General features: G+C 46.4%; 1 protein-coding gene across 1 annotated transcript in view; it reads left to right on the top strand.

Annotated features, from left to right (window-relative positions):
* The first annotated feature begins 1,705 nt into the window (after positions 1-1,705).
* Positions 1,706-11,577, top strand: part of LOC128568557 (uncharacterized) — a 40,698-nt gene continuing 30,826 nt past the window's right edge. The window contains 5 exon segments of the mRNA XM_053566217.1: positions 1,706-1,808; positions 4,523-4,541; positions 4,804-4,932; positions 6,720-10,609; positions 10,612-10,643. Of these exon segments, the coding sequence (XP_053422192.1) occupies positions 1,706-1,808; positions 4,523-4,541; positions 4,804-4,932; positions 6,720-10,609; positions 10,612-10,643 (4,173 nt within the window).

Raw genomic sequence — 11,577 nt, 5'->3', positions numbered from 1 at the left:
ATATCATCTATCGTTCTATTGATGGATATTTAAGACCTTTTTAATTGGTGTTATTTTAAGCAATCCTGCCATGAACAAATCTTTGTGCAGCTCTTTCATTATGCAAAAGTATTAAAGGGCCGAACCTTTCCTGAGCACACTATGGAGGACTTGTGAATCTGAACAGGGACCTGGGGATGAATCATCAGGTGGAGGCCTCAGGCTCTCTCCATAAAAGGATAACACATGCAAATCAAGAGGAATTTCTGAGGTGATTCACTTCAAGGTCAGGCAAGTCTTTCTGAAGGAAAGATACCATTCATCCACAGACAAATGCTTTCCTTGGAAAAAAAGCCAGAATTTTTTTTTTTCTCATTCAACCCAGCACCATGACTAACACAGCCTGCCAATCCTGACCATGATCTGTAATCTGATCGTGGTGCTCCCCCAGACTTTGGTCCACACCTCATTTTAGCACTTCTCCACTGCAGGGTGATGATTAATTTGCCCATTTCACAGTCAGGGTTCCAAGTTCCCCAAGAACAAGGAACTCTTCTTATACATTATAATATCTGGTGTTTAATACAGAGCAAATACTCAACAGTATTTGTCGCATTAAGGAATGCACAGATGCATGTGTAAATGAGTAAAAAAATGAGAGGCCATACAACAAATCCATTTTTGGTACTACTAGAAAGTGTTTTGGAGGAGAAAGAACTTTTGAAAAAAAAAAATGTTCTGCCACTATCAGATTCTTACCACATATAATAAAATGGTATAGATACTGGAGATCTATATAGAATATTCCTAATATAGATTTCATTCCCTTCTACTCATCTCCAGCTTTCTCTATTTTTCTCCTTCATAAATAGAACTCAGAGAAAATCATTTGATGGTAATACTGAAGAAATACCACCGGTAAAAACCCTGGGTGGTTTGAAGAGAATATGAGTGCATGGGCCACATTAAATGGATTTGTATATCTAGTTTACATGTATAGAAGTCTCCCTATATAAATAATTCTATATGTAACACATATGTGTACATATATGACTGATGCATCACAGTCATTTCAGCTATGATTTCTTATTAAGTCAAAATCAAATAAAGAAAAGTATTAAATAATCACAGAAACAGTACAGCAAAGCAGCACTAATTATAAAGATGGAATTTCAACGGCTGAAGTTTAGGAGACCACTACCACTCCGTGTGTAGTGGTCTTGAAGTACGAACCAAGTGAACAAAAGTTAATAATTAGAGCCACAGATGCAGAACGGCTGCCATGTGTGAGAACAGACTCATGCCTGTCAACATCCTTCACGTGTGTGTTCCGTGTTTTTTCCTTGTGTTTACAATTCACTTTCAAAATTTTACTTGCTCCACTGTACTTCCAGCAAAAACAAAAATGCAACTCCTCTTGTCCCTTCCCTTCTGAAAAACAATCTTGAAAACTGCCGTTCCAGAAAAACAGGATTCCAATCAGGGTAAACCTACCAAGAACTCCCCCTAGAGCTTAGCTTCAAGCAGAGCATATTATCAGGAAGCCGAAAAGGCAGTTTGGTTCACATTATCTCTAATACAAAAAACAGTCCTTCATCTTAACAAGGTGCCACTGGCAATATGGGCCCCCACTGGGTGACAAGTAGATGCAATGATTTCTCTATTTCTACAAGCAGAATCGATGGGGGGGGGAGGGGATGGCAGGGAGAGAGTGGAGGCAATTGGCATGCCTTCTTCAGGTGCCCCACAGGGGGTTCTCCTCAGCACCCCTGGTGAAAGTCCCACAGGAGATGGAGTCCTGTGGACCTGCTTCATGGCACTGCTGACAGGTATGAACATCGCTAGTCACACATGTATGTGATGATGTGTGACTCGTAGCAGTCACATGTGCGCACAGGGCCACACGTGACTAAGAGGGACAAAGTCGGGAGAGTGACCTGGATGGGGACAGACTGCGACCATGCCACGTAAGGCAGGGCTAAAGAAGCTGGGCTTATCTAACCTGAGAACTGGTTGGGGAGCTGGGCACAGCCTGGGTGCTCTACACAAACTGGACGGGATATACTGAGGGGAAGAAATCGGATCCGCTAAGAGCACAGACTCTACAGTCAAGTAAAATGGAGTCAGTTTAAATCCTAGCTTCAACACATACTATCTTGTGACCTTGGACAATCACTTAGTCTCTCTTGGTTTGAAAGGACCAAGCTAACTCCATTTTGTTAAAACTAACTCTATTTCATCTCACAGCCTTCACCGACCCCACTTTGCCCCGCAGCCTTCAATTTGCAGCTGCAGCTGCATACCAAAGGTGATAAGCAACCTGCTTCCTCCCCCATCCCCGGCTCCAGTGTGTCTGCCCCAATAGTAGTAAATCTTTACTTTAAGCAATCAGCCCGATTCAAACATTGTGTAGGTCCCTAAGCCCCATCCCTTCTCCCCTTTTGTTTTCTGTATCCTTAAAACTGCTCTTCCCTCCGCACGGCACTTCTCGGCCCTCCTGCTGAGACGAGAAGCCCAAATCCGGGTTTGTGAATAAAACGCCTCTTGCTTTTGCATCGGACTTGGTTTTCGGGTGATTTTCCCGTGATCTAGGCACAACAGGTTTCAATTTGTTCATCTATAAAATGGGGATAATTATAATTACTTTAAAGAGTTCTTATAAATGAGGTAATAGCTCCAAAACTCTTAACACCAATGGCTGTCATCCAGTAAATGTAGTGGGTAGGCTGGACAGGATTTTAAGGATATAATTACAAAAGCAAATTTATTTTTGATTACCACTGCCCTTAGGATCTGCTTTGTGATTTAGCAGAAGCCCCAAATAAAACTGCAGGCATTTCTCTCCCCAAAGGTAACCCTATCAGCAAAATTCTTTTTTATTCTTCCAGAAGAGAAAATGTCTATATATGTATAGCACAAGAGAGAATGAGAGAAGATATTTAAAGTTTTCATAGGGTTTGAAAGGACTGTTTTTGTACATTGTGCCTCTCACATTGTGTTTGTTTCAACTAGAAATGTACATTGAGGAAACTATGGCATCAGCACATATCAATACATACATACGTTCACTTCCATCAGTGGCTCAGTCCCCAGCTCTGTGACATATTATGTCACAGCCACTCCCCCTTGATGGTGCCTTTGTTTCTTCCAGTTCTGTTTGGTTTTGCTATTACAGATGATGCATCTGAAAATATACTCGTATCTCCCTTGTGAACATGGCCATAATATCCCAAACATTCTGAAAGTCTGACCTTGAGACAGAAACACGTACCTTACTAGGAGTATTGAACTTTTATGCCCTACCAAAGATTTTATAAAGCTTAACTTTCTGTAGATTAGTTAACAAAGCAAGATTATTTTTTATTTTCATTATAATATTTTAGAATACTGAATATGCTTTTTCCTTCAATTGGTAGCCCCTCTGCCCTCTCATCTTCTGTCTCTAAACTTCTGATAATAAGGCCTCAAAGGAGCCAGCCTCCCTGGTGGAGAATCTCCACCTGAGATATCGAGTTTCATTAGAATTCCCACAGCCCAGCCCTAAGATTAGAATGTTCAGTACTACCATGTCTTTAAAAAACAAGATAAACAAAAACTGGGACAAGTTACAAAGGTTTAAATTCTAATAACAAGAAAGTTCAATTGAAGGATTAAAACAAATAAAACAAAAGAAAGAACTGCGTGACTCTGAAGCAAGAGTGAGACATCATTTAGGTACAGGAGATTTCTGCTCTCAGCACATCTTTTCAGCAGCAGTTAAAGCCAGGTGCCAATTCAGAGTTGGAGAAGGTGATACCACGTATCAGTAATACCCCTTCCCCTTTCTTGTGTTGTCCACTATGTGCTATCTGACTCACCTACCAAGGGTACTCCTGACTCCTAGGTAATACGCGGTCCTGCTGTGTGGTTGGAAATAAAGAGCTAAGTATTAGAAGAATTGTCATACAACAATGAATTGTATTGTGGCATGGTACACAAGTATGTTTCAATAAAGTGAAATAGGACACTACTACAGAGTAAGCTTTATTTAATGGAAATGGTGTGGGTTCCAGATTGAAAGAACTGGGTCTGAGTCCCAGTTCTGTCAGCTGCTGGGCGATCCTGGGTGTGTCATTTACATTATATGTAGATTAGGTACAGCAATCCATGTACTCAGGCCCTCACAAGCCTGTGGTAAAGAATAAAACTTTAGAGCTGCCATGAAGATTAAATGCCTGGCACATAGAAAGTGCTAAATAAGTGATAAATATTACTGTTACAGTTATTAAAATGTGCAAAGGTATATTGTGAAGCAATGGAGATATTATTGCTATTATTATCAGGGAGCAATTTTAGGAAAAAATCAAAGATGATATTGCTGTGTTTTTCTACAGCAGTAATCAGAGAATTATTTTGACTGTAAGAGATACTATACTTCTTTAAAATGTCAGATAAGCAACCTAAAGTCTAGATGTGATTTGTTCAATATCACCAGCTGTTTAGTGTTTGAGCTGGTCTCTTTTGAGCATTGATTCAAAACAGTTAGGTCTTGTATTTGTTTTAGCCCTCCTCGACAAGCCCAGGTGAGCCTGGGAAGGGGTAGGTGGGCAGTCAGGAGGGGAATGAATAATGTAACTGTATAATTACACTTGACATATGTTTCACAAACAGATTCCAGCACAGCTACTTAGTGACTGGACATTTTAGAGTAATTTCAGTTTCCTGAGAGTCAAGTATATCTGTGAAGAAGAGATAATAATACTTGCCTTACAGAATAACAAGAAATAATTAGGAAAGGTACTGAGCACAATTTATGGAATCTGGTTAGGGCTCAATCATTGCCAGATGTGATAGGGATGGTGAGAACAATAGTGAGGATGATGGTGATGATGACAGAGAGGGTGATGATGACAGGACAATAGTGAGGATGATGGTGATGATGACAGAGAGGGTGATGGTGATGACAGGACAATAGTGAGGATGATGGTGATGATGACAGAGAGGGTGATGGTGACAGTGATGACAGGACAATAGTGAGGGTGATGGTGATGAGGACAGATAGGGTGATGGTGACAGTGATGACGAGGGCAATAGTGAGGATGATGGTGATGATGACAGAGATGGTGATGGTTACAGTGATGACGAGGGCAATAGTGAGGATGATGGTCAGTGTAACAGAAACTGCTTGTAGATCACTTCCTGGAAGTTGCTTTGACATAAACTAGCCTGATAAAATTTATGTACAGAGATGTGACAGGAGTTATTAAAAGAAAATATTACCATGAGAATGTGACCACCTCTCACTCCCTACCATAGGAATGTGACCTTTGGTAACTGTTCCAGGAGATAGCCCCCGAGCTAAAGCAAACGTTTACTATTAAGCAAATATTTGACGGTTAGTCTTGTCTTAAGACAGTTGAATAATGAACCAGAGTTCTTCTTATCTGGAAAGCCCCTGCTATGTCTGCTCCCCCTCCTACTTTATGGTTAAAGCCCCTGCTATGTCTGCTACTCCCGCCTACTTTGTGGTTTTTGCCTTTATAAGCTTGTAAAATCTGCTGTTGGGGGCCTAACTCCTCGGCTCCTGAGAGAGTCACGGGTTAAGCCCTGGCATGCAGGAATAAAAATAAAAAAAAACCCTCATGCTGATTGCATCAAGAGTCATCTCTTGCGGTTGATTGGGGGTCGTGTCAGCCCAGGACAGAGTGGGGGTCTTGTCCCAAGTCTTTCATTTGGGGGCTCGTCCGGGAGATAACGACCACCCCTCACCTGCAGAGTCGACCTTGGAGGTAAGAAAGGGTACCCCGAAAACTGTCTAGTCTGTGTCTTCAGTCCTTTTGTTTGACTTTGTGTGTGCGCTTTCGATTTCGCAGCCGTTTGGCACCTCGTGAGAGTGGCTGGACAGTGGTCGGTAGACGTACCCGGAGGACCACAGGCTGAAACCCTGCGGGACACCCCAGGAATTGAGGAGAACCAGGATGCCTGGTTGTCTCCTGCTGTCAGGGCGGTGATCGAGTCTCGTTGTTTGATCAAAAATTACGGGAAACGCGCCCATCTGATTCTGATATAGGCTTGTGAAGGACCAAGTGCGGTAGGTGGGTCCTTGTATCTGTAATATTTCTGTTATTCCTGTTATTTGTGTTTCTGACATATCCACTGACGATGGGACAGACTGTGACAACCCCTCTGAGTTTAACTCTAGATCATTGGACTGAAGTGAAAAGAAGAGGTCGTGATCTGTCAGTAGAGGTTAAAAAAGGCCCATGGCAAACTTTCTGCTCCTCGGAGTGGCCTACTTTTAACGTCGGCTGGCCCTCAGGAGGAACCTTTGACTTATCTCTTATTTTTGCTATTAAAGAGATTGTTTTTCAGAGAGGACCGGGAGCCCATCTGGATCAACAACCTTACATCATAGTCTGGCAGGACCTGGTGCAGAATCTGCTCCCCTGGGTTCGGCCGTGGACTGCCACATCCAGGCCCCCGTCTAATCCTCGGGTGCTCGCTGTCCACTCTTCCGGTCCCAGAAAAGGGGGCGACAGTTCGGACCCCCCTAAGAAGATCTACCCGGAAATCCAGACTGATCATCTTCTCCTCAACCCTCCACCCCCTCCTCCCCCATACCCTCCCGCCTTGGCTCCTGTCGGGGGGCAGGGAGGACCAGCATCGCCGGATCCGGCGATTGCCCCCTCTGCAGCCCTGGGGGAACCTTCACTGGGGCCCGCACAAGGTACCAGGAGTCACTGCCGGGGAGGAATGTCTCCCGACACTACTGTTGCCCTACCCCTGAGGGCATACGGCCCCCCGCCGGTGGCAACAGATGAGGGACCACCTCCTCTCCAGCCCCTCCAGTACTGGCCATTTTCTTCCCCAGACCTGTATAACTGGAAAACTAATCACCCCCCTTTTTCAGAAGACCCCCAATGCCTGACTGGGCTGGTAGAGTCCCTGATGTTCTCTCATCAGCCCACATGGGATGACTGCCAGCAGCTCATACAGACTCTCTTCACTACTGAAGAGAGGGAGAGGATTTTACTAGAAGCTAGGAAGAATGTACTCGGGGCGGACGGGCGTCCTACCCAGCTCCCCAACATCATCGAGGCTGCCTTTCCCCTCTCCAGACCTGACTGGGACTTCAACATGGCAGAAGGTAGGGAGCGACTGTCAGTCTATCGCCAGGCTCTAGTGGCTGGCTTCCGTGGGGCGGCAAGACGCCCCACTAATTTGGCTAAGGTAGGAGAAGTAATACAGGGGGCCACAGAACCCCCCTCCGTGTTTCTTGAGCATCTAATGGAAGCTTTTAGGCATTACACCCAATTTAACCCTGCCTCTGAAGGACAGAAGGCTTCCGTGGCTATGACTTTCATAGGGCAGTCAGCTGTAGACATTAAAAGAAAGCTACAGAGAATTGAAGGATTGCAGGACTATACCTTGCAGGATTTAGTTAAGGAAGCTGAGAAAGTATACCATAAAAGAGAAACTGAGGAAGAAAAAGAGCAGAGAAAGGAGAAAGAGAGAGAAGAAAGGGAAAATAAGAGAGACCGAAGACAGGAGAAAAACTTAACACGGATTTTGGCCGCAGTAGTAGGGGAGAAGAGACAGGAACAGACCCAAGATAGAACTAAGAAGCCAGGTAGCCTGGGCAACCGTGTCCCGTTAGATAAAGATCAATGTGCCTACTGTAAGGAAAAGGGGCACTGGGCCAGGGAATGTCCTAAAAAAAAGAAGAAAGAACTCTCCAAGAAAGTACTGGCCTTAGAGGAAGAAGAAGATTAGCGGGGACGGGGCTCGGAACCCCTCCCCGAGCCTAGGGTAATACTTAAGGTGGAGGGGAAGCCAGTTGAGTTCCTAGTAGACACCGGAGCTCAACACTCAGTCCTACTCGAACCATCAGGACCCATCTCCAAGAAAAAATCCTGGGTTGTAGGGGCCACAGGGCATCAGCAGTACTCATGGACTACCCAAAGATCAGTAGATCTGGGAGTGGGACGGGTAACCCACTCGTTCTTAATTATCCCTGAGTGCCCTGCGCCCCTCCTCGGGAGAGATTTACTCACCAAAATGGAAGCCCAAATCACTTTCACTCCTGATGGCCCAGAGGTAACCCAAAATAAGAGAGTAACAGCCCTGACCATGCGTTTGGAAGATGAACATAGACTCTTTGAAAAGCAGCGGGAGAAAGGGACTAGTCTCATACATGACTGGCTAGAAAAATATCCCGGGGCATGGGCCGAAACTGCCGGAATGGGATTGGCTGCAGAAAGGCCGCCTATAGTCATAGAACTCAAAACTACTTCCACTCCTGTGGCAGTGCGCCAGTATCCTATGACTAAGGAAGCTCGGGAAGGAATTAGGCCTCACATTCAGCGTCTCCTACAGCTGGGCATACTAGTAAAATGCCAGTCACCATGGAACACCCCCTTATTACCCGTCAAGAAACCCGGCACAGGAGACTATCGCCCTGTGCAGGACTTGAGAGAAGTAAACAAGCGGGCGCAAGACATCCACCCCACCGTGCCTAACCCTTATAATCTGTTAAGCTCTCTCCCTCCGAACCATATCTGGTACACTGTCCTGGATTTAAAGGTTGCCTTCTTCTGCCTCCGACTACACTCCTCTAGCCAGAACATCTTCGCATTTGAATGGAGAGACTCGGACTCTGGAACAACGGGGCAATTAACATGGACCTGACTTCCACAGGGGTTTAAGAACTCCCCAACCATCTTTGATGAAGCCCTGCACCAAGACCTAGCTCACTTTCGCGCCAGCCACCCTCAGGTAACGCTCCTACAATATGTAGATGACTTACTACTAGCTGGAACAACAAACGAAGAGTGCCATCGGGGCACAGAACTGTTACTGGAAGAACTAGCCCGCTTAGGACATCGAGCCTCCGCCAAGAAAGCCCAGATCTGCCAGAAAGAGGTAACGTACCTGGGTTACACCCTAAGAGGAGGGCAGAGATGGTTAACAGAAGCTAGGAAGCATACTGTGACTCAGATTCCAGTTCCCCGCTCGCCCCGCCAGGTGCGAGAATTCTTAGGGAATGCGGGGTTCTGCCGCTTATGGATACCGGGGTTTGCTACTCTGGCAGCTCCCCTCTACCCTTTGACCAAGTAAGGCACTCCTTTCGAGTGGGGTGCCAGCCAACAGCAGGCCTTTGACAACATTAAAAAGGCATTATTATCAGCCCCGGCCCTGGCTCTACCAGATGTAACAAAGCCCTTTGTCCTATAGGTAGATGAGAAGAGAGGAGTGGCCCGAGGGGTGCTGACGCAGCCTTTAGGGCCATGGAAAAGACCAGTAGCATACCTCTCCAAGAAATTGGACCCCGTGGCTGGTGGTTGGCCAGCCTGTCTGAGGTCTGTGGCGGCAGTAGCGGTACTGGTAAAAGATGCAGACAAATTGACTATGGGGCAGAAGTTGACAGTCATTGCCCCCCATGCTTTAGAAAGCATCATCAGACAGCCCCCTGACCGGTGGCTGTCCAATGCCCGCATGACACATTACCAGAGTCTCCTATTAAACGGAGACAGAGTCCAGTTTGGCCCGCCTGTCATCCTCAACCCGGCTACCCTACTACCTGATACCTCTGTCCGGGAGGATGTATTACACACATGCCAAGAAGTACTGGCTGAGGAGACTGGAACTCGGAAGGACCTCTGTGATCAGCCCCTGCCGGATGCCCAAATGACCTGGTTCACTGATGGGAGCAGCTCCATAATAGAAGGTAAAAGGGTGGCCGGGGTGGCGGTAGTGGACGATAAGCAGACCATCTGGGCAAGTAGTCTGCCTGAAGGGACGTCGGCCCAGAAGGCCGAGCTGGTCGCCTTGACCCAGGCCTTACGTTTGGCAGAAGGAAAAAAGGTTAATATATACACCGATAGCAGGTATGCTTTTGCTACAGCCCATGTTCATGGGGCCATTTACAGGCAGCGAGGACTGCTGACTTCAGCAGGAAAAGAAATTAAACACAAGGAAGAAATCCTAAGTCTACTGGAGGCTGTTCACCTCCCTAAGAAAGTGGCCATTATCCACTGCCCTGGGCATCAGAAAGGGGGGTCCAGAGTTGCCGAGGGAAACCAAAGAGCCGACCGAGAAGCTAAGCTAGCAGCTCAAAGGCTCAACATCCTGCCGCTATATGAAAACACTTTAAGGCCTAGCCTTAAAGAAATAGCACCCCCCCTTGTCAAACATTTTAAATATTCGGAGCGGGATCTCGAGAGAATGGACAGATTAGGCCTCCACTTAAAATCCCCAGAGGGGATCCGAGAAACCCCAGAAGGAAAAATCATCCTCCCTGAGGAGCAGGCGATCACCTTTCTCAGACAACTTCATAAATTAACTCATTTGGGCCCCAAGCATCTAAGAACTATTGTTCAGTCCTCCCCATACTATATTATGGAATTAAGTAAACTCGTTGACGCAGCTGCAAAAGAGTGCAGACCTTGCCAATTAGTAAACACCCAGCCTAGCACATTACCTCAGGGAAAACGACTCCGAGGAGAGCACCCTGGAAGCTACTGGGAAACAGATTTTACTGAGATTAAGCCGGCCAAATATGGATACATGTACTTGCTGGTGTTCATAGATACTTTCTCAGGATGGGTCGAGGCTTTTCCTACAAAAAGGGAGACTGCTCAAGTTGTAGCCAAAATAATATTAGAAGAAATTTTTCCAAGATTTGGGCTACCCAAGGTAATCGGATCTGACAACGGTCCCGCTTTTGTTGCCCAGATTAATCAGGGTTTAGCCAAAATCCTGGGGCTTGAGTGGAAATTACATTATACTTAACGGCCCCAAAGCTCAGGGCAGGTAGAGAGGATGAATAGAACCCTAAAAGAGGCCATGACTAAATTATCCTTAGAGACTGGCATTACTGACTGGACAGTCCTCCTTCCCTTTGCCCTGTTCCGTGTGCGCAACACCCCTAGCACTCTCAAGCTGACCCCCTTTGAAATCCTATACGGAGCTCACCCCCTGCTCATTGCCGTGCAGCACTTCCCTTCCCCAGAATCTTACTCCTCTCAATCTCTATACACTAGATTAAAAGCCCTTGAAACTGTGCAAAAGGAGGTGTGGAGCCGGCATATCGAGGCCTACAAGCCCGGGGATCTGCAAATACCTCACCAGTTCCAGGTTGGAGATTCGGTGTACATCCGGCGCCACCGGACAGCCAACCTTGAACCACAGTGGAAAGGACCGTACCTTGTACTGCTCACAACCCCGACCACAGTAAAAGTTGATGGCATCGCAGCCTGGATCCACGCGTCTCATGTCAAACCAGCACCGCCGCCAGACGCCAGGTGGAAAGTGGAAAAGATGGACAACCCCCTCAAGCTCCGCATTCGCCGCAGTAGCCCTGCTCCTGCTGATACAACTCCCGGTGATAAGTAGCTCCCGTCCCAACCCCCATGCCCCCCAGAGGTTAACCTGGCAAGTTCTCTCTCAGACTGGTGATGTAGTATGGAGTACTACAAAAGAGGACCCTCCTTGGACCTGGTGGCCATCCCTCACCCCAGATATTTGCGCCTTAATAGCAGGGCTAGATAATTGGGATATCTCCGATGAGACCTTTAAGGAGGTTCCATCGAGCCTTGATCACCATTTAGCAAAGCACTC

Source organism: Nycticebus coucang, chromosome 17 (genome assembly GCF_027406575.1).
Source record: "Nycticebus coucang isolate mNycCou1 chromosome 17, mNycCou1.pri, whole genome shotgun sequence".
Classification (NCBI taxonomy): Eukaryota; Metazoa; Chordata; class Mammalia; order Primates; family Lorisidae; genus Nycticebus; species Nycticebus coucang.
This window is presented reverse-complemented; position numbering and strand designations above follow the sequence as displayed.